Source organism: Hylaeus anthracinus, unplaced genomic scaffold (assembly GCF_026225885.1).
Source record: "Hylaeus anthracinus isolate JK02 unplaced genomic scaffold, UHH_iyHylAnth1.0_haploid 11978, whole genome shotgun sequence".
Lineage (NCBI taxonomy): Eukaryota > Metazoa > Arthropoda > Insecta > Hymenoptera > Colletidae > Hylaeus > Hylaeus anthracinus.
Genome location: NW_026534326.1, coordinates 343,244 through 369,232, shown reverse-complemented (window position 1 = coordinate 369,232; position 25,989 = coordinate 343,244). Strand labels below are relative to the sequence as shown.

Sequence of the window (25,989 nt, the reverse complement as noted above, 5' to 3'; positions counted from 1 at the left end):
AAATTCTTCCCTATAAGAAAATATATGAAGAAACTCGATACTTGGACTCCAAGCATAGTATCCCAAAGGCAAATTTAAGCAATGCTTCTATAACTTCTAAAATATTTTTGGTACATTTGAAATTACATTTGGCAATTTTTCTCCTACTTTTCAGAATACAAGCAGAAGTGTAAAATGACCGGTCGGATGGAAGAGGAAACGCGTCTCATTGTTTTCCGCAGTTTTCATTCGCGATACGGTAAATACAAACATTTGTGTTCGTCAAAATTGCGATTCTCGCTGCGGCGAGCCAATCGTGACAAACAAACCGCGATTCAATTATGCACCGCCTAGGGACAACACGCTTGGTAACGCGACTACGTAAACACGCAGACTCGCGAGTCATAAAACATTTCGCGCGATCGCGGAGACGACGTCGTATTTCCGCGACGAAACGAACGAGTGTATCTGAACGTTCAAACACGAGCTTGGAAATTATTTACCAACACAATTCGGTACGAGCGAGGTACAAGCGTTTCGGGTGAATTATTTCACTTTGATAAATACTGTTAATACCGCAATAATAGTTGGTACATCAAAATAAGAAGATCTCGAGTGATTTTTAGTCATTTAACCCTGTTTCAATTGACACCAGGCTCTCCCATCATGTGCAAATTAACTCTGTGCCTCTGTATTCAACAATTTACATCTCTAATTAGATATATTTACTTGTTACTTGTTTGCAGGTGTAGATCTATTTTAATGGAGACCAGGTCGATGACCTCCAAGGTTGGTCATTTAAAATTACTAATTTAACATACAACAACAAACCGACGATGAAATACTGTAGAGTCACAAACAGTCAAAAATGAAAGCGCGCAATTATTTCTACCGAAACACCCTGTACATTCCACCTTTCCCAAATATCCGCCGGGCTAATTAGCGCACTATTCCGTGTCCATTGTTAACGAGGGTCTGTGTTACAAATGCACGTTCGCGTCGGAGCCTTGACCTGAATGAACACGCTCGACAATCGAAACCCGCGGGATTCGGGTCCTTGGACGGGATCATCGGCTGGAGGAGTCGTTCTCAAGTCGAGTATCATTCTCGCCAGACAATCTATTTTTAGAAAATAAAAATTTGTTGGATTAGATGCATGCGTAAGTCTTGCAGGTTCTGAGTTCGACTATAGACTTAGAGACTTTTAAGCTAGGCTATAAGGGGGACTAGGGACTACTAGGCTTGGATACATAGAGTTAGATGGTACTATGTTAAGCTACAGAGGGCTAGAAGCTTCTCAGTTCGGTTACAGGGGGTTAGAGACTTCTGGGCTTGGTTATAGAAGGGTTGGAGACTACTAAGTATAGATGTAGAGGGCTAGACTAATCTAATCCCGTGTAACTAAAGCTTGGTACCTTCTAGCCCCCCCCATTCCTGAGCCCAGTACCCTCTGACCCTCCCTCGAAAGCATCATTTGAGAATTGGCGAAAAATTAATTACATTTCGTGGTCGGCTGAGCGGAATATTTTGGTCGGAAAGCAGCATTCGTGGTGGAGGATCAATGAGAAGGGGTGAAGAACGAGGATGTCGCGGATAATTGCAAATCGTGGAGAGGCATCAGCGACGATTCACGCACCGATGGTTTCAAACTTGTCGAGCGAATGCGTGTACAGGGTGTCGGTACAATACTTAATTATTCTAGAGAGTGGTCCGCACAGGCACACCTTGATTAACTTCTCGGAAGTTTCTTTGTCATATCGCGCGGTACGCTGTATTTTCTACGTGGCGTTCTGGGGCCACCATTCGAGCAAGTAGTAAGCGCTTTTGAAAAAGATACGGATGTATTTCTTCAATTTTTTTTTCTGTAACTTTTTCAATTTTAGAATTCGACGGTTTCTTTCTTAGTTTCGAAGTGAAATTTCGTGAAGTCGAATGGCGTCGACAAGACCGTTAAAAAGTAAAAGAGAAACACTTAATAATAGTAGTATTACATACATACATGTGTACATTTTTGTGTTTCTCGAATCAAGCTATTAATCAACGTTCGACCATATATATTATGTATATTATTATATAATATATCCTATGATTAGTATAAATTAGTTATAACGGGATTGCGGATCTTTATGCATAATAAAATCATTGTAATCGTACATAGAAATATTGAACTTTGAACACGAAGTTTACTTTCAATATTTTTTTAGATTCTTGCACATTAATAATTTAATTAATAAATACCTAATTAAGTTCAATTTTTTAAAGGACGTTTGCAAAGATTTTATTTTGCACGAAGATTAGAATTGTTTTCCAGTAAATAAAAGAAAAAGTTACAAGAAGAATGCTGAGATTCATCATAAGTAAAATAAAAGTAATTAAGTTAAGGTAAGAAGTAGTTCGTAAGAAATAACTCACGGTAGCCGATAGGTAACAACAATTCCTCAGGTGTCTTCCAGCCGACTGCCTGTTACCTGCCGGACGTCGCGGGGTCGATCACGGGTCGATCAAGTTCGAACACCCCATAAACAACGACGCGAACGGTTCGGAGTACACGCGGCAACTGGTCAGAATCGCCTCCAGTCGCGCAACGGGTAGCAACCCTTCCCCCTCCATTTCGAGAGGGCTGCTCGTGCCGCCGTCGATCATCGTCCAACCGATTATAGGATAACCGTCCAAGGTGATAGAACGGTTAAGGTGAAAGAACATTTTCTTTGGAAAATTGATGAATCCTTTCTTTCTTTGTATTCTTTCACAATTCTTCTTGTAACGCGAATTTCACCCATTATGTAACATCTGAAAATTCCGTAAGAGATACTTTGGTATTGTTCTTTATTATATAAAGTCAGTGTAAGTATTTATTCTGCTTTACCTACCTCTGTTTATACATATATCACAAGTTTCATCCAACCAGGCTGACACAACAATTATTGCAATCTCCAATTTGTGGAAATCTATAAATGAATAATAAATAACAATGCGTGAGGAAACTTTCCAAGATATGCTTTTATTGTGGGAAATAATTTTTGTCCAATAGCAGGACATTTTTAGCCAGAGGCCATTAAAAATAAAAGCATGGCACTCAACTATTTAAAAATCCGCTTACTAATAACTAATATATTATATATTTTAATACTTTCGACTTTAGTAGGATACGTACATTTCCTTGAATATATCTGGTGAATTTCTGAAAGAGAAACTAACAGAATTCGAATAGAAAACAGGGTCGAAAGGGTCAAGAAGAAAGTTGCAATGCTTTTATATTTAACCTAAGAGTTCTATATTAGAACAAAAATAATTTTCTACTCTTTAGCACACTTTATTATCAAAACCACAGCTCGAAAATATTACTTATATTCCTCTAAACAGAACTATTCTCATTTCACCTACTTGGGAGCATTGGGAGACCTAACAGAGGCTCCCATAACGGGGCTAATTAAATCCTTGAATTTAAAAACGCCTTCTCGCGAGCAATTCACCCTTGTAATTCCGCTTACGCAAATGGAAGGGTGGAAGACACAGCGGAGTGTATTAATTAAACGAATTACGCAACGTTCCCGTGTACTGTTAATTACTTCGAATAATAGGACGGTCCAGTGTCGATCGAGCGATATTCCATTGATTCCCAAACACAATATCCCGTTGTTAGAAGTGTTTACGTAAGTCGATGCATGGAGATCACGCGGTCCTTCTAAACACGTGATCGCCAACGCCATTGCCGCGTGACCACGGCGAACAATTCTTTTCTACCCGTGAAAACCGAATGGAGCCTTCTTACCGCGTGACTGTGCCTCCATTCTCTCCCAAAGTCTCCTTGCGTAACGCGAAGGAAGCAAATCCTTTGATAAATCCGCCCACTCGTCGTCCTAGTTCTTCCTTACCCTGCAAACGAAAACCCAACGTTAGATATTCCAAACAAAATCGCGATAAATCGAGATAAAATCGATATCATGCTATAATTACACGCTTCGCGAATAGAACGATCGTTATCGAAGGAAAAAACATAGGAGAAAGAAAGAAATGTGCTTGATTACCTTGTAAAATCATACGATAATTCACGAGCAACACGTGTTTGCACTCTTGGGACCGCTTGGGACCAGTGACGCCAGATTCGTTTCTAGTCGCGCATGCGCACTGGTTTCAGCGTCAAGAAAATATCTAATACGACCATAAAACTGACACCCTTCTTAGTCGCCTCAAAGAAAAATACAAGTATAATAAATTGGGACCACGCATAATAAAGAAAAATTGAAAAACTGACCAGGCATCGTTTCCTATATGTAGCTGTATTACTCCGAATTCATTTTTCGACGCGCATACGCGAGTGGGAGCAGAATCACAGTGATGCCAATGTGTTGCTTCCAACTCGCGCATGCGCGTCGAGACCATATATGAATGCATATTGCAAGATCGAGCGAATAGAAAGAAAGGATTATATTCAATTACCTCGTAAAATATTCAATAATTCGCTTCGTTTACTTAGGCCTGTACTGATGCCATCACAGGAGCAACATTGGGACTATTATTGTATAGTTGGCACGCTTTCTTTGGGCGGAGTGGGAGTGTGTTGCCCCGTCGTCACTCGTAAACTCCAGCGTGACGTCATATTACCATGTATCGATACATATTGCAATGATCATGTATCAATAGAAAGAAAGAATTATACTCAATTACTTTGTAAAATAACGCAATAATTCGCAAGCAATACGGCTTCGTACAGTTTCGTACACTTGGGACTACTTGTCGCGAGTTCTTTGGGCGTAGGAATGGCGCGCGGAATACTGGGACTACTTGCTGGATATTCTTTGGGCGTAGGGAGGTGTACGTCACCCTGCGTCACCCCATGTGGAGTCCTACGCCACGCCGCGACTTGACAACTTGTGTATCAATTGTAAATTGTAACGTATGTATCAGTAACACGTCTTTAGATAATAATTAATAAATTATTACAACATTCTTAAAATCGATAAAGATAGTCCAAATAAATCCTTACGGTTTATATCGTAACTTTCATTCAATCGCTTTTCCTGTTTATCTCTAGATATGACACGAGGCACATATTAGTTTATGGTTTTGTTTGGCACGGTGAAAATCTCATTGAATGAACACGACGAGAAATAACAGATCGCGGTTTCGCACCGGCGTTCGTTCCGATGTAATTCGGAATCCGTGGTTTCAAATTTAATGGCAATCAATTTAATGGATGGCCAAGGTACCTGATAAACTGGGTCGAGCAGCTTCGACCGTGGTTTATTAATTTCGTAGAGACTTCGAAGACAATTAAAAGTTCGAATCCGTTGTCTCGAGAAACCACAATGACCAGAGTGCGGCTAATTATGCCACTGCAAACGTACACATAATCGACTCGCGTAATTTCCTAAGCTTTAACTTTACCTTTTGTTTCATATTTGTTGTAAGGATTATTATTATTATTATTATTATTTTATGCAATTTAAATAGTAATAAGACTAGCTAACATGAAGTCCCCAAGCATGATCCTGAGTATTTAATTAGATTTTACACAGTAGATAGTAAAGAAGAGCTAATAGACAGATTTGAAGCAGTTTTTCGATTTTGTTAAAATTGTCTATAAAATTATTTTTCACTTCCTCGATAAAAATGAAGCATTTTTCGTTAAATAACATACAAAGTATAACTTCTATGGTTTATGAGAAAAAAATTCCTAAAGAGAAGAAGAAAAATGGTTTGGAAAATAAAAAGCGATCCTTCAAGGAAATAGTTTAAACAAAAGTTGTACATCACGATAAGATATGAAATTGTTGTCGAATAGATTTTTTCGAGAAACGAATATTTTTTTAGATATTTTAGTAAAAAGTTTACACCCTAAATGTGTTGGACATGTTACCGCACAAGGGTTATCGTCTCGAGGAATAGTTCCTTACCATCTCAGTTACTCTGTCAACGTTATCTATTGGGATTAGAATTAAACTTGAGCGCCATCTGTTTTCTAAGAATGAAAACTGGGCTATCAAATTTTATATATATATATATATTTGTATATTTACAATGCATTTAGCCATCCAACTGCATCCAACTACATTCAATTGATTCAATTGTTAATATGCCACAACAGCAGCTTCAAAAAGTATTAATTATTTAAAAATTTCATGCTATACTACTAGGAAATTTGATAATTTGACATGTTTATTAATATTCTGTTGATAAATACGTTCCATAGAACAAACTGTATAACTTCACCTTCAGCATTTAAGTTTCAAATTATAATTTGTTTGATATCGTTAATCCTAATTCAGAAAGGTAAAGACAAGGTCTTTGTAATGTATCGCTTTACTTTTCTCTTCTGTGCTATTTTCTTTTTATTCAAGAATTACATATATTTGTTTTTAGCACGTAGTGTATCACGGACTGATTTGATGAAATGTAAACTCACGCACAAAGGAATAGAGTACAGAGGTTCAATAGCAAAGACTATCAGTGATATTCGATGTCAAGCATGGTATACGACAGATCCCATGCATGAGGTAATATAAAGAATCTTTGATTCTATCAAGATTTATGATATATTCTGTATATAGTCGGAGATATTGTATCATAGATTTAAGTCAAGTTAGCCATAAGTAAATGTATCTCATACATATACCACTGTATGGTGACTCCAACTAAACCCATCCTTCTACAATTCGAAATTAGGTGAGCAGCTATATAGGCGATCACGACTTCCCTGAGAGATCAATGAAAAATGCAAAAAATTACTGCAGGAATCCAACAGAAGATGCAGGAGGACCTTGGTGCTACACTATGGATGCTTCTCTCATAGATGACAAATGCGATGTATCTCTTTGTAATTTCGGAGGTACATAGTTGCAGTCAAATTTAATCAAGTATAGCTCACAAAAGTTTCTTTGCGATCGACTAGAATGTAAACTGTCGGGACTGGGATCCGAATATGGTGGTAGCAAAAGCGTTAGCGCTTCAGGGAGCAAATGTAAATCGTGGCAGAAGCACTACATACTTGAAGATAGAGAGGTGAATGAAATACGTGTTCTAAAAATCAAAGTAACATTTTTAAATTTGACCTGACGCTACTTTAGTCTTATCTTTTAGAATTCGAAATTTTACGGGAAGGATTTCCCCGATGATTCTATCAAGAAGGCTGGCAGCTTCTGCAGAAATCCATCGGGAGATATTGGAGGACCTTGGTGCTACATCAAACAGAAAGACACAGAGTATGTGGAGAAGGAATACTGCGATGTACTTTTCTGCGACGACAGAGGTACTTTGAAAAGTGTTGTCATGTTATTCAATTCTATCTGTAACATTGCCTATTTTCCAGATTGCCTGGCATTTACCAAAAACGTGACCAACTATTCTATAATAACAAAATTGAATGCAGCTGTTGGTAATACTTCCTTCTGGATTAAATTATGGAATCCTGACGACGAGAAAAGGGTATTCCTTGCATACCTTCGCCATGTGAATTTATATTTGGTTATAAAGGATAAAATTACTCGGGTTTTAATGATGACTAACGTTATTTAAAGGGGGAGGCGCGAATTTTACTTAGCGTCCTGCCAGTACTGTTTTCTACCGACAAGACGTCTGAAGAATGGGGTGCAGGTGTCGAGTTGGCATTTAGAAACTCGGGCAGTAGCCAGACGTTTCCATCAAACGATGTTAGAATTTTTAACGTAGTTGGCACCTTCGAACTGATCTCAATCCTGATCTCAAAATTAGGAAGAAGAAACCATCGAAAACACTCCCGAAATCTTATTGGGTACAAAATGGACAGGGATATGGATAACATGGGATGGTAGCTTCATATCAGCAGGTGTTGACGACTCGCTGAAACCGTTGATTATGCAAGAATATAAAAAGAAGCACGGCTTCACGAATTTGTATCCAGAAACGTTTTTGTACTACGGACTTAGAGGGACGGGCGTTTTGTGGAGTACTGGATTCTGTCAGAATTGTACGTTGTTAGTTATGCGAATCAATTGTGCGTGATAAAATGCTTGTTAGTCTTGATAAGTTATACCTTTCTTTATTTCCAGACTGCGAGGTTCATACGACGTTCGGAACGGATTTCTCTAGAATTTGGACCATGGTACAGAACAATGGTACAAATGATGTGTTATTTTACGTTCGCGCAACGCGAAATATTCATGTTCGCCTATATCAAACGCCCGCGATAGAATATCCATCTATAACGGTAAAGACTATAACATTATAAATTTAGATGAGATAGTCAAATGAGACATTGCTGACTTTTTCTTTTTACGCATACTTGAGACTAAATTCCCGGATATAGGTAACATTTGGCAACGATATCATAACTCTAACGTACCAAGAAAAAGAAGATTCTGTTAAGCAATATCTGAAAGAAATTCCTAGAAGGGGAATGCTAGATTTTTGGACTTGGAAAAAATTCAGTATCAGGTTGATAAATTCGTATCGAAAGTATTAGATTTTAATTTTGTCGCGGGTTTCGTACACGATTTTGCAGCATCTTCGGGGAGCACCTTCGTTTATTTTCGCAAAGCGTCAGAGGAGCCGTGGAGCTGCTGTACATAAACAACAATTTTTTTGCGACGTTAAGATGGTTTAGCATCGGAAGTGAAAGTAGTATAGCGCAGTGGACGCTGTTTTGTAGTCCAGAAGGTGATTCCGTTACATTAGGCGTTTTCGGTATTTTAATTAGCGAATAAAACAGCGTAATATATACTAATCGCAGCTGGGGATGCTGTGGAAGAACCTACGGTGCCAAATTGTATTTCTGATTCGAAGGGTTACGAATATAAGGGCTCGCAATGGATTAGCGTTTCCGGAGTTCCTTGCGTTCCATGGATGTCAAAAGAGGTATTAGTCAATTCTTTAAGTTCAAAGCAATTCTTTGCTTTCGATGTTAAAATGGTTCTGTTTTTTAACAAGGTTCCCAATGAGGAAAAAGTAGATAACAAATTCGTCGACGGATCTGCTATGAAAGCGTTGAATAAATGCAGAAACCCTACGCGCGATGATAATGGTGTTTATTGTTATGCATTTACATCCGACAAAAATAGAACTATTTCCAAACAGTATTGCGCGATACGGACCTGTAGATCGTCAGGTAATTCTGTTAACAGTAGTGCAATTGCAATATTATAAGTATTTATCATCATATGACATCACACCGAATTTCTAGAGTGTAAAATGGCTGGAACTGCGAACGACTATGTAGGCACATTGTCCACAACACGTTCTGGACGTACTTGCGACAATTGGCCATTAGGTCCGCTGGTAACAGTGGAAGAGTCAACTGATGAGCCTCTATTTACAAAGCATACTCGAAGACCGACTCGCGTGAAACCGCCAAGAAGAGGACCGTATAATCCGTATCCACTGCTCTCTGCCGATATGCCAACAAAATCTAGCACACCAAAATACACGACTACCCCCGTCTCAAAATTTCGATTACCTGAAAACGTTATACGAGAATATTTCAACGATACCTTGTACGCAGATGGAAATGCTCGAAGTGCTAGGAATTATTGCAGAAATCCATCGCGCAATATTGCTGGCACTTGGTGTTATACCACGGACTCTTCTATACCGCAAGATCTTTGCAATGTCAGAGATTGCGAGAAACCAGGTAGGCTGCGCGACTTTCTGTAAACTAGATTCGTAGTCACTGATTTTACCTTGCAGAAGAGTATACTATACTCGTTAAAGGAGACGCCACAGGCAGACGTTTATACGTTTTACCTGAATATCGATTCGAAGGTTTACGCTTCGCCTTGAAAGCTTGGGAACCAGATCGACCAGATTCCATTACGTTCGTCTTCTCAGCCGATGATGGCTTTAAATCGCGTTATATACTCAAAATAGGAGCACTGGATAACGAGAAAGTACTTCTTTACTATCAATCGGAAAGTGAAGGTAATTGTCTAGACGTCCATAAAAGTTTATTCTACATGTGAAGTGTTTATTGTAAGTCACTTGCAGTTGTTGTTTTGGTCAAGAAAAAAACTTTGCCACACTTACTGTACTTGGGGAAATGGGCCAACTTTATACTCAGTATACCTCGAGGAAAAATCTTACTGTATTACGAGGATGAACCTACACCGGTATTTGAATGGAGTCATTCGGACCCAACGAATGCTTTCTTGCCAACATATTATTATTATAGTAGCGAAAGAGGCCGGACTGTTGGCATTGCTTTCAATTATGATTCAGGTACGCTTATCACTTGTATAAGTATAATTATACATTCTTTACGATTCTTTCTTTTTCATTTCGGTAGGTTGTCCAGTTGAGACCACGAGGACAGATCGTTATGTAATCATCTTACCACTGTCAGTGTGGAATCAAGAAGGGAGGCATGTAGAACAAGTAACACTTCATGTTCGGGGTGACGGTGCAGTTTCCGTACCACTGTTTTTGTTGCCTGGGACACCAGGGTAAATATTAACGTGTAAACTATTCAGAATCCTACCCTAAATTATCCTATGTAACGAATAAGCTTGAAGTAGAATTAACTGAGTGCTTTCTAAACAGTTTCTACGCACTTACATTGAGCGAAACAGATCATTGGATAACGTTCACAAAAAATGCGTATCCAAACGTAACAATTTTCCACCGACAGAGGCTAACAAATTCGTTATTTACAACCCGTTCGTGGACTAACATCACGATAAGGTAGAATCTCATTATAAAATTCATTCAAGTTTCTACTTCAAACGAAATTTTTCAGGTGGTCTGGTAATAGCATCAAAGTATTCTGCAACGCAACAAACGTGTTTCTGTATAAACACGTTACTCCTCTCCTGTTCTATTACTTTTCCGTGGGCGTTGCCTCTGGCAGTTGGATCACTTGGACTGTAAATTGTCTACCAATAGGTTAGAGAAGAGAAATTGTTTACTGGTACAATAGTACTTCTTATCTATTGTTCATATCGCATTATAAAATTAATTTGAAGACATAGACGGGCCACCGATCGACGGTGGCTGGTCAGAATGGGGCCCATGGGCGTGCAGCGCGAGTTGCAACGGTGGCACAGGAATTAGAAGACGACGATGTAATTCCCCTAAACCTAACATCAAAGGAGAACCGTGCATTGGAACGAATACTATGACTGGAAGGTGCAATGAAATTGTTTGCGGTGACATAACAGAAGGTTAGTATTATTATATGTCAAATATTAAAACAGAAACTCGATGAGAACCGTGTAAAATGTATTTAATAAGTCGATAATGATAGATGTTCGTAATTCGTTAAACAGATACAGTGAATCTGATAACTAGGAGAATGCAAACAAACTACACTGCTCTTATAGTAAAAGAATTTCGATCGACGAAAATTGTAGCAGATTACGATATTGTCGAATTGATTGTTAAAGAATCACCTCGTTCTGAAATGCAGTGGTCTTTGAATGGCATATTTGTGCAAAACGAACCCTCTAGAGTGGAATTAAAAGATTATAATATTGGTATGTACTTTACCAAGTGAGAAATGCATAGATATCCTACTATAGCGTATTAAAGAGAATAGGGGAGTAGTAATGGATTTTGCGTATATTTAGAAATAATTAGGGCCTCTCCAAACGACTCTGGAGTTTATGCAATGACCCTGCGTCGAATAGATGGAACGTACTCGATCATTAAAGTGATAAGTTTGGCAGTGATCCCATTGCAGGAGAATGTACGAGTAAGGGAAACCTTGAGCGTACCTATAACATGCCATTGTACGATTTTAGGCCATGTTTATTCGGAGCTTCGTGTGTCTTGGCAAGTGAAGAACAAAACATGGAAAGATTATGGTATTACGCTTCCCTTCGCCGTGGATACCGAACGTATCTTAACAGTTAACAGGACACACGAGGGAATGTGGCAATGTTCCGTCAAACAGAACGATTTAAATTTCAACTGGGTGACGAACATCATTTTTTTTAAAGGTAAATGATTCTTACGTGTACGTCAAACGTAATATATGTAAGAATTTTTGATAATTGCATTTTTAAGTTCTGGGACCACCTAATTGGAGGACATATTTGATGGAAGACCAGGCGACACGTTTTATCTTTGGCTGGTTACCAAACGAAAAATATGTTTCTGCTTCCGTAATAATTATTTCTTTCATCCTAGTCTCAGCTATAATTGTTGGTTCCATTTTTTTCATAAGGTACGTATACAGGGTGGGGCAATAACTAATAGCACCTTAGATATCTTCGAAATTATGGGTTTCACAGAAATATTTGCTGGAATAAAAATGAAGGGGGATTATCCGGCTAGCGCTACATAGTTTCGCCACCGTTGGCGCCACTGAATTGCTCACCTGTGCTTACCTGCTCACAGAGCGGCTTAGCGAGCAGGAGAGAATTGTTTATCAAATTAATAAAATAATAATTATCGTTTATAAGTTTATATTTAGATAACCCACATAAGGTCTTTAATGTTGACTTACTGATGTGCCAATTAAAACCTTATTCTTTATTATTTTTGTATTGCTAACCTATACAGGAATATGAGGATAAACAAAGAATTGAATCGCCAGTATGTTAAATGATTCAATGTTGTACACGTGAAATAAACAAAAATTTGGAAACAATTTTATATATTATAATCACTGATCGGAGTTATTATTCGTCGAATATCTATGGAATGTTCTAATAGTACAGAAATTCTAACGGAGCCTGTTGCTTCGAATGTGGTATGTATACTTATAATTACACTGAAATAGTGATCTCAGTTTATTAAAGCTTCACTGTTATTTAATGTTTCAGTTAGAACTGTCATCGAAATCAGAATCATCAGAATTGCAAAATGTAGACACAACTGCATTTCAAGAATCACATAAAGATGAAGTACTCAATGAAGAATTTAAGGAATCTGACACAGAATTTCAAACGGTGCAGAGTAGAGGTGTTTCAACAAATACTGTAAATAATCACAAAGAAACGAAAGATGACCAAGTGCACCGATCCAATTATGTCTGTTATAACTGGAACTCTTCGCCGATACTATTATGCGAAGCAACCAAAGAATACGAACCATCCCAGTCGTGTGAAAATTTTACAAAGGGTTGTCAATGGTCTCCAGATGGAACGTGTCTACTGGTACCTTCAGAGGACTTTAAAATTCGAATTTATGAACTTCCCAAAGAGTTATATTCAGAGAAGATCCCTTTAAACTTGTCATCTACAAACTTACCAGCAGCATTAAGTGTAAAAGAAGGAGGTCTTATATACGATACATGTTGGTATCCGTTTATGAATTCTTGGCAGTCTGAGACTTGTTGTTTTTTAAGTACAAGTAGAGAAAGTCCCATACATATGTGGGATGCTTTCGATGGTACATTACGAGCAACGTATCGAGCTTACAATCAGTTAGTATGACAAATATTTATAGTTCCTATTTATTGTACCTCGACGATTAATATACATTATGTATTTTATTACATTAAGAGTCGACGAAATAGAGGCTTCGATTAGCGTTCGGTTCATCGACTCTGCCAGAGAAATATGGGCTGGTTTCAAAAATACCTTGCGAATTTTCGATGTCGAACGACCAGGTCGTCAAGTAAATTCTATTCAATTTAAAAAAGATTTTCCAAATGTCACAGGATTGGTTTCTTGTATTCGAGAGAACCCTATAATGCCAGGATTGGTTGCATTTGGTACATATTCTAAATCCATTGGTACGTATAAAATACACGAGTATTTCAAGAAGATACGATAAGTTCCTTAGATTGCAAAATGTCTTTAGGTTTATACAAAAATGGACCACTGTGTACTTTCAAAACTGGAAATGGTGTAACTCAAATCGAGTTCAGTCCTTGCGGTACAAAATTATTTTCTGCTGTAAGACGCAGCGGTGAATTTTTATGCTGGGATCTCCGTAATACAGGTACCGTGCTTTACTCTCTCCAAGGACGTCAATCTGATACGAATCAAAGAATACAATTTGACATCATGGCTGATGGGAAACAAGTAGTGTCAGGTACATTGACGATTAAATATGTTACAATTATTAATTATTATATTCGGTATATGTTGATAAAGTGACATTTCTTTAGGTGGTACAGATGGAAACATAGTAATTTGGGAATTACCACAACTCACAGATTATACGAATCTCAAACTAATGTATAAAATAAAATTGTCTCGCGATTGTATAAATGGAATAAATGTACACAGGAGTTTACCAATAATTGCTACCAGCGGAGGACAAAGATTGTGCGACAGTACCACGGAATACAGAGGAAATAATGTTCAATTATGGTCTATCTCATAAGTTAATAACATGACGAATTATTGTAAATACAGATTTTACTAATTTAATTAAAAATACAAATTTATTACCTTTTGATACGAGAAAGTTCAATATTTTGTCCCATGTCACCAAATTTATTAATCTGGACCACTATGCGTCATGTCCGGTAAACATATCATTTTTTTTTCCTTTCATAATTCTATTTTTTAGGAGGCGACTAAAGACACCAGTTTCATGAACATATTAGATACTTTACTGGCCGGCAGCGTGGCCTTCAAACACTGCGCATACGCATCATTCGTTTATCGAGCCTGCGCATAACTCTCTTAAAATTCACGCGGAGAAAAGTGGAGGGGATTTATGGCAGCCCTGCTTTACTCTATCATCGACGTGCAAGTTGCACGGTGCAACCTCAAGTGGTGCAAATTACTCGAAATTAACAATTACACGACGCACTTAATAATTTCAGATTTCTGCTCGCTTCGCTCGGTTCACTTATGCGAGACAACGCTTAAGCCTTTGAAGAGCACGTGGTAGGGCATGTATGTGTGCACACATACGTGTATTTACATTTAACAATCAAGAATGTGTAGAAATTTTACCAATACAAATCCAATCTGCAAAGAAAATACTCGAAGTTGTGAAACGTCAACGAAATATATTCATGTGTCAGTAATTAATCTTGTCATTCGATTAAAAATAAGTAGTTTATTGTAAACGGCATCTAAAGCGAATGTGTACACACGTACACGCTTTGCAAACTCGCCAGGAATGCGAAGTGTTAACTGTCGTGTGTTGTGCGATTATGTTTTCCAGTCAGTTTCCAGTTATAGGTATAGATGCTTTTCAAACACAAACGAGATTTCGCTAGTGACTTGTGGCCGTTGTGGAAAATACAGAAAGGGAGGGAAAAGCGAAGCAAGAAATAAACAAGAAGAAATGAAGAAACGATTGGAGTAGATGGTGCGCGGAAATTTGTTATCCATTAAAATATGTGCCAATGTTTAACAGTTGCCATACAACATGTTTTTCTTTCGAGTGTTTGTAGGATGCAATGTATACATGAAAAATTAACGAGGATGAAGAAAAGCGTATCGTGATCGAATGATATTCGTCTTGGATCTCCACAAGCACGGTTATGAAGCAGTAAAAAGGGATCTTGTTACTCCAGTTGTTCGAGAAACGTAAACTTGAGAAATGGCTTCTAATATGCAGTCTTTCCCGCGAATGCTGAAAATGCTACGAGAAAATAGCAACATCAAAGACAAACGGGAAGCCTTAACCTATATTCGCAGGTACCATTGTGTTTTATGTACGAGGTTACCTGAATATTTTTAATGTCTACTCGATATAAAGCAAAGTCCTTTTATAATGGATAATTCCTTTTATAATGACCAAAAACAGTTGCTCGTGAATTAGGGTACCCTAGTACTTGGAGCATTCTGTTCTGTCATATCGAATCTGTAGAGACAATTACCCCTATACTTTCACAAATCTCTTTATATTTCTTTCCTAGAATGTATCTAGTACTGTTTCATAAAACTTAAGTGGGAGGATTGTTAGTGACTGTAATATAATTCCATGTTAACTGTATCATTTGTGAATACGCGTGCTTTCTAGTTTACTTGGTTAAAAAAGAGTTCCTCTAGAATATCCTATATATTTCAGCAACAGCAAAAAGTTGGAAGCAACGAAAACCATAAAAGAGGAACAATACAAAGAATTGTGCAAACTAGTTATCGATGCTTTTGCAAATGGAAACAGCGACATACAAAATGAAGCATACGGAGCGCTAAATGTTATCATTCGGGACTTCAAAGAACATTCTTTGAATTTATTCGAATGCATGTCGCGGATAAATCAGAAAAATAGGTTTGTTTACAAAATGATATTTACATTTCAATGTAATATCTGTGACTAAAACTAGATAATATTGTTACGATTTCAGATTAAAAATTTTGAAATTATTAGAAGTGGTAGAGGACAACGCGATATCTGTAGTTGCTTACGATGCACATACCGTGAACTTTTTTAAATATTGTATGTGTACGATACAAGAGAATGCTATGCCATGGACGGCGCCAACTGCGTGCGTGGATAACATCGAAGCATTGACAGAAGCTGAAAGTAGAACACTATCGGACGACCAAAGATTAGAAGAAGAAACTATTAATTACTGCTTAACTTTATTGAGAAGGTTGTATAAAGTGGCTGCAATTACATCAGATATTAAAGTTCAAAGGGTATACAAATAATGCAAATAATATTTTCAGTCAAAATACATTTACGATGTTTAATTATTAAGATATATTACAGAAAATTATTCTTTTACAGTTTAATGCACTCTTATTAGATAAAATAATGGTATTAGCCTATATGGGTCACAAGCGACAACGTGCTCCAGCTTTAAATCTCTTACAACAAGCACTCGCTACAGATATAGCATCGCACGTTCGTAATAAACTACCCGAAGAATGGGCTCAATACAAAACTGCGTTGCAGTCCGTGTACTGCAAACGTATGCTCCTTTTGGTATCTATGTGCGAGTTGGATTGGGCTACACAATGGAACGTCAGCATCCAGTTTCTCGGTGTTGATCTTCATCGCGGTGCTGGCTTGATAAATAACTTACTCAGCGTCGAAGAGAAAGCATTCAAGTCTACAGACACAATTATACGCAGGTATAAATAATACTTGTACAAAAAATACTTTGCTAATAGAAATAAATATCTAATATAAGATACAGAATAATAGAAATCGGAACTAACATAATATTTCATATTTTAGGCAAGCATTCCTGTCATGGAAGTTACTAGTGGATAATTTTGCGTTAGATCCGCAAGAACTGGCTACTGCTAGACGGATAAAGTTGCTGTGTACTCCTCTGAACGCTAAAAATAGTAAAAACGAATTGATAGCACTGACAAAGTTGGAAGTCTGGTGGCACGTGATCATCAAGCTTTACAAGGACATTCGCAAGTTCGTTAACCCAGTGATCACGCAGTTCTTGAATTTCTGCTTCGGGCCTCTAGGAGATACGCCATTGATGTCTTCGAAATTGGATATACTAGCTTCGCCAGGCAAAAGGTTCTTCAAGACAAAAGTTATCGCCGTCGACGCTCTATGCCAACTTCTCGTCACGAAGCAAGAAAACACCGTCTTCTCTCCAATCTTGGAAGAAAGGCTTCCGCATTCTATATCAGATTCCGTTTTCCAAGAATGTTACAAGAGTATTATTCACAGCGTAGGAGAAGCTCTGCTCGTGCTCAGCCAACTCACAGATGCGGAAATGAAGAATAGATACCAGCTTGGTAAAATATTGTGGACGAGTTTGGTTAATTATATACAAGAAACAAAAATGGAAAAGAAGGAGCTTATATATAAGGATATGATACTGGTTATTACAGAGCTGACAAATTATGCTTTGGACAAACCAATGATCAGGAACCTAATTCTCGATACAATTTTGTTCGAGGTGGCTGATCTTGGTCGAAATTTCGATTTTCAAGATGATACGTTGTTTGCATTGGTGATGAAGTTCTTGCAAACTCCACTATTGAACGAAGCGAAACATAATCATTTCGAGGGATTGAAATCTCTGCTTTGGCAATGCATTAAGTCGCAAAAAAAGAACGAATATTATCCACACGCATTTAAATGCTTAAAAGAAATATACGAAAAGTTGCACAACTTGTCATCCTATCACATTAATTTTGAAGCTAAATATCAAATTGTTACTTTCGAGTTGTGGCGTATTTTGGTAGAAGTGCTGATACAATATATGGATGATTTGCAAGATATCAACGAGGGCAGTGCGACGGAACATAATTTAAAAACAGTCGAATCGATTGTATCATTTCCATTCATGTACATACATTTGCAAGATAAGGAACAGGAGGAAGAGTTGTTGATAGTTTGGAAACGTTTGTATAAACAATTCGAAATGCGAACAGACCTTATGCCAACTGTAAAAACTAACGAAATTTTATTAAACACCACAAACGCTATGCTCCGTTGCGTAGAAAGAAATAAGAGATGTTACCATCTCATTATACATTGTTTGGAGACTTTGTTGAGTATCGTCAACTATAAATTTCTTTTATCAAACGGAGAAGTTTCGTCTATTATGCACCTTATCTTGAAAATCATACCTTACACTTTGTACAGTAATCGCGTCGCGGAGTGCGAAATTGTTCTCAAAGCTTTCTCTGCGGTACTCGTTACGATTTATGGTCACAATCCTAACAAAGTGACGTCGTATTTACAAGTCTGTAAGCCAGTCATCGAACTGATCCTTTCGACTGAACAAGAAACAGGATGCAAAGAGATAGCGAACACATGGGAGATCATCGTTACTATCCTCAAAGGCCTTTGTAAGTCGATCAACTATGACTTTGCTCTGTCATTCAAAAAAATTATCGATTTAGCTGTAAACCATCCGAATCCTGACATACAAGCTCAGACAATGTCTCTCTTCGAGACGCAAAATACATTAAGTAATAACGCTAAAGTAATATCGGAAGAAAAAGACGCAAGCAGACGCAAGACGACAAACGAATTGGACACCGCGAAGAAGAACGAAGATGGAAAGCCGTCGAATCAAGTCAAGACAGTTGGAAATTTCTCGAACAGACAGTCTACTAATCAAAAAGGTGTATTCAAAGGAACGGATAAAAGCGACAAGAAGATATCACCTGACTCCGATTCTCAGGATTACGTCTTCATCAAGACAGATCTGAAATTTGACGTTTCTCGTTTGACTGAACATCAGAAGGAGAGCTTGAAACGTAGGAGAGAGGATATCCCAGCGTTGTACAACGATTTGTCGCAGTCTTCGTCGCAAGACACACAGAACTTGCAAGAATGGTTCGACAAGAAAAATCAAGCTCTAGAGGAAACGGAGAGAACGAATGCTAAGAAGGATGGTATCTCGATGAAGAATATTCTCAACGATGATGCGAACAAGGAAAATAAAATTGCAGTGGACCCGGAAGTTATCACCAAAGCTGTCGTTCAGAACGATACCAAGCTGACAGAAAGTGCTGGACAGAACGTATCGTTGGAACCCATCCAAAATCCAAAGGGTTGCGTGGATAGCAATGATAATTCGTGTCCAGAAAATGTAAAAAATTCATTAGACGCAGCAACAAATGACTCGGTTGACACTCAGGAAGAGTTTTCCACGAATAAAGACAACGAAAGACTTTCTCCATCCATATTAGACAATGGCAAACGACGTAATCGTCACGGTAACGTCGCAAGACCTGGTGCTTTGCCACAATCAGAAGAAATTATTAACGAACCAGAGCAATCGAATGCAGTTCTGCAAAGAACATCAAAAATACCAGTAGTTAAACACAAATCAAACGCGATTAACAAACAAAAATTGTCTGATAACATGGAAAATAAACCAGTGGACGAGGAAAAGAGAGGCGTCAAGCGAAAGGCATCTTCTGACAGCGAAAGCGAGGGAACTATTCAGCGTCGTAGAAGAAAGCTGATGCCGTCTGAAGCTGCCAACGACAGCGACAGCCCTAAATTTACAGAAAGCGATAGCACAGCTGTGCAGGAAGGCGGAATTGTCGAGAGTGGTAATGTGAATCGACGTATCAAAAAGGAAATATCTCGACTACGTATTAACATGGTATTCGATACTCCTTTGACGAGGAGTCGCAGATCCAAGAGCCACGAAAGGCGCACGTCTGAAAGCAACGGTGTCAAAAGAGGCAGACCACCGAAAGTGAAGCTAAAATCAGAGGTAAACAATGAATTTACCAAGATTAAAGACATAAAAATCACTTGGGGTGACAAGAGAAATGAAGGGGAAGAAGAGAACAACGTGCAAGGAGAAAGAAAAGATGAAGAGAATGAAGTAGAAGTTAAGCCATCTAACGAAGATGATGTTAAGCCATCCAATGAAGATAACGTTAAGCCATCTAACGAAGATGATGTTAAGACATCCAACGAAGATAACGTTAAGCCATCTAACGAACCTGATGCAGTAGTCAAGGACTTTATACCATGCGATTGCGTTCACAGCGTAGACAATGACTCGAACGAGAACGTCAAGAAGGCTCAAGACGTTAAATCAGTCGACCAACCACAGACCCAGGATGACACGCAAGATATAATAGAAAATTCACAGGAACTACAGAAGAAATGTAACGAGAAACAATGTTTTATTAAAATCAACAAGATTGGCGATATTCGTCAGACGACAAAGATTCAAGAAATTACTGTCGAAATCGAAAACGTGAGCGAAATTGCTTCGAGTAATTGCGATAACGACAACAACGAAGTTCCTAAAGATAATCAGGAACTCGAAGAAGTCAGTGAAGTGAACGAACCAAAGATCGTGTCTCAGGCTATCGACAACAGCCTGTGCGATAACGAAGAAGATGATATATTTGAGATACAAAAAGTAAGTGAGGGGTATTCGATCAAGCCTGTTCTGGGGTATGTGTCCCCAAAGAGTACTATCAATCGTCACTTGAAATACAAACCGTACTCGACGCAAGGACGTGCAGCGCACATGTTAGGTTTAGTAACGAAACAGGCTAAAATGGAAACCGAATATTACAGCATAAATTTTGACGAGGAATCTGTAATTAAAAAGATTAAAACTAAAGACGCAGATGAGACAATTGGAAAAAAGGATCGAGGACCCGCTTTCAAGGAAGCTGATAAAGTGACAGCATCGTGCAGTAGCCGACAAGAAAAGATCTTCAGCAATATGAAATCTTCGGATTATTGTTTATCGCCTCCAATGAAACTATTCTCCAATTTGAAGAACGACGGCGAAAAGATTTTTTCAAAGGTAGACAAGTCAACGGATTGCGAATCTACAGAAACTGACGATCACGTTGAGAACGTGGCCGAAGAGACTCTGTTCGAAACGGACGAATTGCCAATTCTAGAGTGGTCAAGTGCAAATCCACCTTCGTTGACAGCATCTCCCAGTGTTAGCATTCTAAAAAGACAACGACAGACTGGTCCAGAACCTGATGCGGAGTGTGTAACTCCCAGCAAGGTACTTGTTTCTCTCAAATAGTATGTTATCTCATTTGTAGCATGACCTGCAATAACCTTATGTATAAGTTGACCTGGTTTTAAGATCCTCTATCATGATACAAAAGCAAAAACATACTGTTCAATTTAAAAAAAAAAAAAGAAACAGAGATGACCTTTCATATCTCCTTGTAATTTTGTTCTGATGCATTTTTTTCTATCGCCAATAGTAGCCAAGTTATTCAGGTTGCTGGTTTTAAGTGACTCACCCTGTATATTGAACTATAAGTGTAATAAGTATTCATACAGGAACCATTTATTTTAAATTAATTGCTGTATGGATACTTCTTACACTGACTGTATGTTGATGTTAATTATAATAAATTATATTTTATTATAGAGAAAACGAGTGAGTTTCGCTGACCCTCCAGTTTCAAAAGAGATGGGATACGATGTTTCGACCAGTGATTCCTCATATAAAGCTAATAAATTGGTTTCACGTGGTCTACTAGGACGCAAAGATACTCCGTTAAGGATGAAACCGACAAAGCATAGGTTGATACGATACGACTCGGAGAAACTGGGCAAAGAAGAAGCAGACATGCATACGTCTGAAATTGATTTACAATGCGAAAGGGAGAATGAATTACTAACGAAACTGGCTGAGGAAATGGAATACTCCGAGAACATGACAATGGATACCGATATCCAAGGATCAAACGTAATTCCTCCAGAAGACAACTGTATTAGACTTAACATTGACAATATAAGTACCACATACGAGATTACTCAAGATACAACGTTTTCTAAAAATACAGAATCGAATAGGAACAAAGCAGATCAGGAGGAAAATGACGCAGCGTTGGAGTCGAAGAAGGAATCCAATGTTAGTATAAAATGTAATCAATTGGACGAGTCTGCGACGCAAGGTTGTGTATTCAACGGAAAGGATACGAGCAACGTCGACGACAAACTGAATGGCGTATGCAAGGCGCTCGCTGAAAACAATACCCTGGATTCTCTCGGATTCATCATTGGAAACGATTCCTTGAGAAATCAATCATCCGATAAACATTCGAGCAGCGAAAACTTGGAGGACACAGTGGATGCAGCGAATCTGACCAGCCTGAATTCCACCGCAAACTCTGATGAAATTTTCTGTGGAAAATTAATACGAACCAGTACGCAAGCAGCAAGTACGGAAGAACAGGATACCTTGTTGGTTACAGATTCGGTATTTGGGAGTTTGCCGATGAGCCAGGACAGTCAACCTTCAAACGAATTTGACGTAGAGATTCCACATCCAGAGTTGCTAGATTCCATTCACCCTATATATCCTTCGTTGATATCTTGCTCAGAACCCATAGATCGCGTCATCGAACAGTTGACCAATCCACTTTGGATACAGAATTTATCCACGCATTTGAAAAATAGAAAAATTCAAACCATGGGGGATCTGGCACAGTTGTCTGAACGAGAAGTAAACAGACTTCCCGTGAAAGGTAACTCGAAAGTTGAATTTGTAAAAAGCGTATTAAAGTGTTTCGAAAAGACGTATTTTGTAAAGGAAACGAGTAGCGTAATCGAGCATCTGGATGTTGCGAACAACGGAACGTATTCTATAGATACGAATGCACCTGGGTCCACATCGAAACCAGTACCTCAAGACGAATCGTTGCAAACGAGTTCTGTGACAACACAAACTGAGGCAGAGAATCAGGCTACTCTTCTTGTTCGGCCAAATTGTAGCAAAATCGTCGATAGTGACGCATCGGAAACGTCCAAAAATGCGATGGAATGTACTTTAGACGAATGCGAATCTAATCTAGCAACAAAAGCCATATCATCCGTTTCAAACTCATCAAATCTTACAACTACGTATGTTAGAAATAATATCTTAAGCTTGATTTCTGACTTCCTGTAATTTATCTGGTTGCTGTCTCGTAAAAATCTTCAAAGAAAAGTTGTTCCTTGAATGTAAACTTATATATGTCATTGTCTAACGTATCGATGTTTGTTTCAAGTCCTATTGTTTACGTTCATTTCACAATTTAACGCAAGTAGCGTACGATGATCAATCGAGTTTTGTTTATTTTTAGACAAGCGATAAACGAATCGGAAGCTGTTGCCGAAAGCCCCAGCTGTTCCAATAGAAATGGAATTTCTACGATACCCTTGATAGTGAAAACTGTTGGCACTTGTACCAGCGAGGATTTCATTTGCTTACCGAGGATGACAGCCAAGGCCACGAAGTCAGTCTCAGCGCAAATGGCCTTGGAAGACCTTTTGGACGAGATAGATGTTAATTTAGTTTTGGAAAGCGCTGCTAGGAGGTGTGGACCAGAGAAACTCCTCATGCAGTACAAGGTGAATATTTTGCGATACGAGCTACAAAATTTCCAAGCTCGAAGCTTCAAAATAATTATCGAGTTACCATTTACTAAATATTATTATTATATATCCTCAGAACAAAATGAAGCACCTGTCACAAGTGGAGATTGAGAGAGACGCTATAAGAATGCTCGGCGCTGAACCGGTAAAGATCAACACAGAAGTGACATTGAAAGCCGCCTGTCGTGCTTGCGGAGTCAACAAAGTCCTCCTGCGACTCCCAGACATCTTCAGCGCCGATAAACAGTTCTTCGTAAAAGTATTGAACGCGTACCGCAAGAAAATAAAAACTAGCGACTGCTTGAACATTCTCGACTTGGCGGAAGTCAAGGATGTCGTTTGCCAAAAATGCACGTCGTCGGAACTCGCCGAGATGTTGTCGAGGAAACTGAAAGAGGAAGAGAAAGAGGGGATACGAAAGCCCATGGCGGAATTGTCGAGTCTGGACGCCATGCTGAAGAGAATGCCCATGGATGTCATTATCAGTCACACTGTGGCGAACGATGAACTTATTCCTTCGTGCGTCGTATTAGATATAGCCTTGCAAAATAATAGCTCGACCGATATAACGAAGGCGTTGGAATCTCAAACCCCTCCCATGACGAAAAATGTTTTCGATAAACTTTGGTCTTCCGATCTCGCGGTGAAACACCTCGAGGAGTTCGGTAAATCTAAAGAAGAGCTGCTTAGCATATTCAAAGTTGTCAGCTCCAAGCTCGGCCAGCAAGACCTCCTGCAAGCATTTTACGAATCCATGAACGCCAAAGTAATGGTAAACGAGGAAAACAACTAAATTGTACATGTCTCTGATCATACCGATCCATGTGTCTGACTGATATTTATTATTAATATTAACTGCAATCAGAGTTCACTTTTAATTAATTAAACCCTGCTTTTGATATCGACACATGTTACAGGTTCTTTCTTTTGTAGTATTTCAACCAAATTATGCGGAAAAGTATTTTATGAAAGTGGTATTACATCGCAGCATGACGTTTATTTACAGGCTTCCAATAGAATAGCGGACGTACTTGGTGAAACGATAGTTTCTTTCTTGCTGTAATTTAATATTTTCGAATGCAATTGTATTACTCTAGCGTCGAAGTTCAACAATACTTAACTATATAAGATTATACCGATCACAATAGCTGTATCATACTTTCACATAAATGTTTGTTACTAAAGTAAGTCACGCGTTTTATTTAAATACATTAATATCTTATGAGTTAAACAATAAAATGTAATATGTTTATTTTTATTTTTCTTGACGGTTCCTGATGCACGCCGCGTCCATTACAGCTAGCTCCTTCAGTGGTCGCATGACGCACACGTGCGTCGTGTAGCTCGTGCCATTTTAAGGCACACGAGGAGGAAAGTCAGCGCTGTGTGGTACAGGATGGTATACTCCAAGTCCTACGTTTATACGTAGTAACAGCGTGACACGCCATTGTACACCATACAAGAAAGCACATCACAGAGTATTACTGCACAATGCAACATGATACAACGTATAACAAAACAGCTCAGCCTAGCATAGTAGAGGATAATATATCATAATACAGTATTAAACAGCATGATACACCATACTACATATATATATTTTGCTAAAGTACATCTTCTACAATCTGTAATATCGTTTTCTCGTTTTACTACGCGCTTAAACAATACTTGAACTATAACTAGATATGGTATTGTTCCGTTGTTGCGACGTCCTAAATTAATCGACGCATGGCTTGGGCAAGTCGCGAAATTTTTGTATCGTTTGTTGCACAACGTAGAAATTAATTAAAAAGTCGACTTGAAATTTTGTGGAGCTCGTTGCGTAACAACGATACGCATGAAAATATAGCGAAAGAGGTACTCTCGGCCTCAAGCGATGACATCCGAATTTCAGAAAGGTATGTCGTCCGTTTGTGGCTCGTTGCTTGTTTGTGGATGACCTTGAAGATGCACCTCATCGTTAACTTTCACCGTGGTAATCAAAGATGCCGAGGCGAACAAGATCGCAATGTCAATTGCGCTCCTAGCTCGGTCCAACTACGTTTTCTATGTATCGTAGAAAACGAGCAAACCTTTCAATTACGCGGTTCACTTCCAAGCTTCCTTCATCGTTAAACAATTAAATTGCAGGTGTGTTGACTGTAAAAGCATCGATTTATCAAGTATGACAGATAATTGTACTTCCTGAGTCACCCCTCTCCTTTTTTAAGGGAGACGGTGACTTGAAAAAAAATCACGCTAATTGAAAAATTAAGATTTCAGGCGAAAACCAGCGCTCCCTCGATGGAGGAAGAAGACGTCTGAACCTGAAGAACACTTCCAGTTCGTTTACAAGATTCGTAGTTCAACGGTCAAGCGACACGGATACCAGTACACTTCTATCATTCG

General features: G+C 38.5%; 2 protein-coding genes and 1 long non-coding RNA gene across 5 annotated transcripts; 2 read left to right on the top strand and 1 right to left on the bottom strand.

Moving 5' to 3' along the window:
• Window positions 1-761: 761 nt before the first annotated feature.
• Window positions 762-4,201, bottom strand: LOC128897027 (uncharacterized). Its single transcript, XR_008462188.1, has 5 exons — window positions 4,008-4,201; window positions 3,752-3,855; window positions 2,850-2,927; window positions 2,392-2,769; window positions 762-1,098 (listed from the first exon to the last, which is right to left on the bottom strand). It is a non-coding gene; the product is annotated as an uncharacterized LOC128897027 (long non-coding RNA).
• A 1,779-nt stretch (window positions 4,202-5,980) lies between these two features.
• LOC128896975 (uncharacterized) lies at window positions 5,981-12,852 on the top strand. Its single transcript, XM_054160590.1, has 22 exons — window positions 5,981-6,252; window positions 6,343-6,476; window positions 6,646-6,808; window positions 6,872-6,981; window positions 7,060-7,228; window positions 7,289-7,404; window positions 7,497-7,765; window positions 8,429-8,613; window positions 8,687-8,811; window positions 8,884-9,061; window positions 9,137-9,583; window positions 9,640-9,870; window positions 9,937-10,167; window positions 10,235-10,391; window positions 10,489-10,629; window positions 10,685-10,830; window positions 10,911-11,108; window positions 11,214-11,420; window positions 11,514-11,885; window positions 11,953-12,112; window positions 12,451-12,640; window positions 12,718-12,852. Exons 1-21 carry the CDS (start codon window positions 6,135-6,137, stop codon window positions 12,494-12,496), a joined length of 3,903 nt encoding a protein of 1,300 aa, XP_054016565.1. The 5' UTR covers window positions 5,981-6,134; the 3' UTR covers window positions 12,497-12,640; window positions 12,718-12,852.
• A 1,460-nt stretch (window positions 12,853-14,312) lies between these two features.
• On the top strand, window positions 14,313-24,789 carry LOC128896966 (telomere-associated protein RIF1-like). 3 transcript variants are annotated; one of them, XM_054160582.1, is made up of 10 exons: window positions 14,313-14,744; window positions 15,019-15,165; window positions 15,251-15,497; window positions 15,871-16,074; window positions 16,151-16,445; window positions 16,537-16,883; window positions 16,990-21,232; window positions 21,611-23,088; window positions 23,310-23,577; window positions 23,678-24,789. In XM_054160582.1, the coding sequence occupies exons 3-10, from the start codon at window positions 15,400-15,402 to the stop codon at window positions 24,392-24,394; spliced, it is 7,650 nt and encodes a 2,549-aa protein (XP_054016557.1). In that variant the 5' UTR covers window positions 14,313-14,744; window positions 15,019-15,165; window positions 15,251-15,399; the 3' UTR covers window positions 24,395-24,789. The 3 variants fall into 3 exon arrangements, with proteins under 3 accessions (XP_054016557.1, XP_054016556.1, XP_054016554.1); XM_054160581.1 differs by having other exon boundaries at window positions 14,313-14,874; XM_054160579.1 differs by having other exon boundaries at window positions 14,313-15,165.
• The last annotated feature ends 1,200 nt before the right edge of the window (window positions 24,790-25,989 follow it).